Genomic DNA, 4471 nt, shown 5'->3' with positions numbered 1-4471 from the left:
AATTTTTGACATCCTTCATGTATCCTTTTTTTGGCATCTTCTTGGCTACCAAAACACACTAGAGCATTTCTTATGGGTTGGCTCATTCTCCATGATGTCTTTAACTCAGGATATTAAGCTCAAAAGCTGAGGGTTTCTTCTAGTTAGTCGCTCTCTTTATTTATGTGAGAAAGAATCTACAATTCATCTCTTTTGGCATTGTAGTTTATTTCGCACCTTGCAGGTGTAGAGCCTGAGATGAACCTCTTTGCGGATTGGGACAATATCTTCTTTCTTAGAGAAGTCTTGATTGATCCACATCTTAACTGTAAGGGGCTTTCGTTGAATTGAAAATTTCTTCGGCCCGTATGGTTAGAAAGGAACCAACGCATCTTTGGGCAAAGCTAGTGACCGTGAAGGCAGTTTAACCAAATATGCTGGAATCTCACAGTGAGGGAGCCTCTTAAATGGCCTCACTTACCAACGGATTGGATTGGGGATTGCAGAACAGTCTCTTAAGGCCATTGTATCAGTCTTGTTGCAATTTTTTCCTTCTTTGATATCTTCTCTCAAAAAAACAAATACATAGAATCTAACATGACGTGGTGTTAGGTGGCCTTGGTCAAAAGACAAGCGTATCCCCGTGACCTAATTAATTCCCAAACCAAACACCTCTTTGTCGCTCTACTTGGGGAAGCTTTCTTACATCCCCCGTCAAACCTTGTTCTTGTACGAGGGTCTAGCTACATATTTTTGACCAATTCAGCAGTCAGACCAGGAAAATGAACATTTTAGAACAACTATTTGTGGTAATGTATGCATTGCCACTAGATTGGGTCCAGCAAAAAATATTTGCAAATTCATACGTGGATGCTCCGGATGATTTTCCCATAGTGGGACCCACCATTTTCGATTGCCATTCGGGGATTTTCATATTTGCTGTGATCATCATCATCACCAACATCAGAATTGAAAATTCTATCATCATTCAGTGTTCTTGATCAATTTTGTCGAAACAATCAACAGCTACGTTTGTTAAGTGGGTTCACTTTCTGAACGCCTGTACCTGTTTTTAGGATACAAAAGAGGGACCTCTCAGGCTGAGAAGCCCCTGAACAAATGAACAAATGGGGGACCCATACTTGTACTATTAAACAACAAGACAATCTAAACAACTTTACCCTCATCAATCATCAATCTGCTCCAATGAGATTGATTGATATCTAAGGGCTTCCTCTCCCTCTGGACTACACTGAAGAAGAACCTGCTCACTTATCAACACAATAACAAATCCTCAATCAGCAGTTCCTCCCTAGGCTCTTCCTTGGCCTTTGAGAAATCACCACCCCTGTGGCTATGCATTTGGGTCATGAAAGCAGCCATGGACTTGCCGAAGCACGGCAGCATGTAATTATCATCGTTCTGCTGCAACATCTCGAGCGGGAATGGAGCTTGTGTGTCTGCAGGCTGCAGTTTCCCTCCCAACATGTGATTGTTTGTAATGTGATTTGCATGCTTAACGATGGGCGAGGGCCTAAATATGGCACTCCCTGTGTTGGTCTCGTTCACTGGCCTGTTGCAGCTGGTTCCTGCATTGGCAACACCACTACCACGGGCAGCAGGCACATCATGGTTGTGCTTCCCCTCGTATGCTGTAATCACCGACCTTAGATCATGGGAAGCTCTCTCTACATGCTTTCTCACTGGACACCCCACGGTTGTGCATTTGTAGTAGCTCCTACATTATCAAGAAGAGTTAGAGAGAGGCCAACATCAAAAGTTTAAGCAATCATGAATCAGGCAATACTTATAATACCCATGGTTAACATTTTTAAGTTTTTTTTATTATTACAATTTATCATCATAGGTCTTTATAATAAAAATATAATTTGTTAAAAATAAGTACAATCCTTCAAACATGAAAATTGCATTTTCATAAGCAATGAAACTAGATTTCATATTGGTAAAACTCAATCCATTAATTCTTTTGAAGTGAGTTTCTCATACAGTTTTCAAAGAGTAGAACAAGAACTTGGTTGCGTAAAGGAAGCTTGGGGGGCTCTTATAAGCTTCTAGTAACAATGATAAAACTCTTAAAAGGTGATGAAAATCATGAAATGATCATTTGCAGTGCGAAGTTATGCCAGATATACATCCCACTGAGTTTTTTTCTTCTTCTGAATTTCACAAAAGTGGCAAAAATAAGCAAAAGAACAATTTGATCGTTGGCTTATTACATGGAAGGTCAAATTCATGAAGTAGGATTATAGCTGCTAAAGGATCTTAGCCAAGAAAAGGGGTGAATGGTTACACCTTGGATTTGAGTTCCCCTTCACTACTTTCTGTCCATACTTTCTCCATCGGTATCCATCATCAAGGATATCTATATCGCTGGTCGTCTGCACCACAACTCTGGGCTCCCTAACGGTCTTACTAGCAGAGCCTGAAACGCACTCACTGTCATTCTCTGCTCTCCTGCAAAGAAGTCAAGAAAACTTTCTTACTTCTGTGTCTAAGCAACAAACACCAACTTGATGTTCATGAAAGGAAAAACAGCAAGATACATCAGGCAGACTTACCAACGCTTAGCATCAGGCCCGTCATCGTCAAAATCTCCGCCAGATCTGCTTTGGTCAACTTCCTCATCTCCGAACGACATCGATGAATTGTCTGGAGTTCCGGCAGGATCTGCTTGTGCTAGATGGTTCACAAAAGAAAGATCAGATGCTTCCACCAAAGAATTTTCGGGCGTTTCGGCCTTGACATCATCTCTGTGAGGCTGTAACAAATTGCCGGCCGACGATCTTTTGCTTGATTGTGGCTTGGGATGATTATGAGTGCCTCTGTAAACAATTTGAGTCACATGCCCATCCAGGGATCTTTCAACTTTCTTCTTTGTTGGGCAATTGGGGTGGGTGCATTTATAGTAACTACGAGGATTTTCGCTGGCTTTCACTTGTTTTTGCCCGTATTTCCTCCAATTATATCCATCCTCAGACCTTTTCTGATCTTTCATAGTCTGAATTGGTTGGGAATTCAGGTTCGAGTTCTGCTGAAATCCAGGATTTGTTTGAAAGCTGCTTGAGTTAGGCTGTAGAGTTGGGATTTCCGAGGGAATTCTTTGAATAGGAGGGTCGTAGTTTGCATCTGTTGTACTGTTTCCAAAGGATTCTGCATATTTCTCTCCTGGTAATAGAGAGGGCCTGTTTGGTAGTTGATAATTCCACGATTGTTGCTGTCTCTGTATTGGCTCCTTCTGTTGTTTAAATACACAATCAATCAATTAATCGATTGCCTCTTAAATGATTTCTTCGGAAAGAAGACATAGACACTCACAAGAGAGAGCAGTTCAAAATCTTCTTGATTAGAACTCTTTAAAACTTATGAGCACGGAAAGATAAACACGCAGAACAGAACAGGGGAAGGACAGAGCTCTTCAGAAATTTAAGATGGTCGATCGAGTCTAATTACCGTGGAAATCATCGACTGCGAAATCGATACCGACGTCTGAGCGGCGGCGTTCGGAAAGAAGGAGAAATCCGACAGGCTCTTCTGTTCCATCTTGGCACCTTGCTGCTGGTAATTACCGGGTTCAGCAGTAGAAGGAGCAGAAGAAATGTTGGTCCATTTGAACCACTCAGGGAAGGTCCCGGTTGTCGGAGACGGCAAAATCTGTACCCAACCAAAACAACAGAACAAACTCAACAAATCAATTCCCCTCATAAACACGAACTATTTTCTGCTAACCACATATATCTAAGCATTCCCCCACTAAGCTATTAGTACACACACATCAATAAAACACATGTAGGAATGCAATTCACATGGGATTGATAATCATTGACGTTCATAATGAGTATAAGACGATAGATAGAGACAACGTAACAAGAAAGTCGATGTAAACAATAAAAAACATAAAAAGAGAAAGGGTGACTTACGTTAGAAGAAGAGAGCAGAACAGGAGAGTCCAAGAGCTCAGCAGGGCTGAGACCGGGAGGGATGGAGAGGTAGGAGGAGGGAGAAAGAGCGGGTGGGGAGATGGGAATCGACGGGGGCGGGATGGATTTGAATCTCGGAACGCTCACTCTGCTGTTGCGATCGGAGGACGGCCTCGTTGTCTCCATCGCCGGCGCAAATCGGCTCTCCGACAGGCCGACCGTTCGGTCCGGCGGGTAGATTCCGGTGAGCAGGTCCTTGAAGGAAGTGATGCTGCTGCTGCTGGCGGTCATGCGGAGTTCGTGAGAGAGCCAGAGAGAGAGGGAAAAAGAAGAACGACGACGAGTTGAAACAAAGAGAGGGTGGTGGAGGAGGGAGATAAAAGGAGAGAGAAAGAAGGGTCGGTATCTTCGTAGAAGCACGCGTTTTTTAGCAAAGCAGTCAAAACTTTCGCTTTGACTGAGGGGCTGCCCTGATTGACTGGAGGCCCTTTCTTTCTCTCTCTTCCCTCTAGACGTGTGCAGCAGCTTTTCGTCCCACGCGTATAAATATCAAA

General features: G+C 43.0%; 1 protein-coding gene across 1 annotated transcript; it reads right to left on the bottom strand.

Moving 5' to 3' along the window:
* Nucleotides 1–993: 993 nt before the first annotated feature.
* On the bottom strand, nt 994–4246 carry LOC149845805 (WRKY transcription factor WRKY24-like). Its single transcript, XM_089996025.1, has 5 exons — nt 3918–4246; nt 3451–3651; nt 2559–3235; nt 2293–2454; nt 994–1717 (listed from the first exon to the last, which is right to left on the bottom strand). Exons 1-5 carry the CDS (start codon nt 4206–4208, stop codon nt 1255–1257), a joined length of 1794 nt encoding a protein of 597 aa, XP_089852151.1. The 5' UTR covers nt 4209–4246; the 3' UTR covers nt 994–1254.
* Nucleotides 4247–4471: the final 225 nt, after the last annotated feature.

Source organism: Nuphar pumila, chromosome 2 (genome assembly GCF_984573655.1).
Source record: "Nuphar pumila chromosome 2, dmNupPumi1.hap1.1, whole genome shotgun sequence".
Classification (NCBI taxonomy): domain Eukaryota; kingdom Viridiplantae; phylum Streptophyta; class Magnoliopsida; order Nymphaeales; family Nymphaeaceae; genus Nuphar; species Nuphar pumila.
Note: the sequence above shows the minus strand (reverse complement) of the source record. Positions and strands in the feature narration are given on the sequence as shown.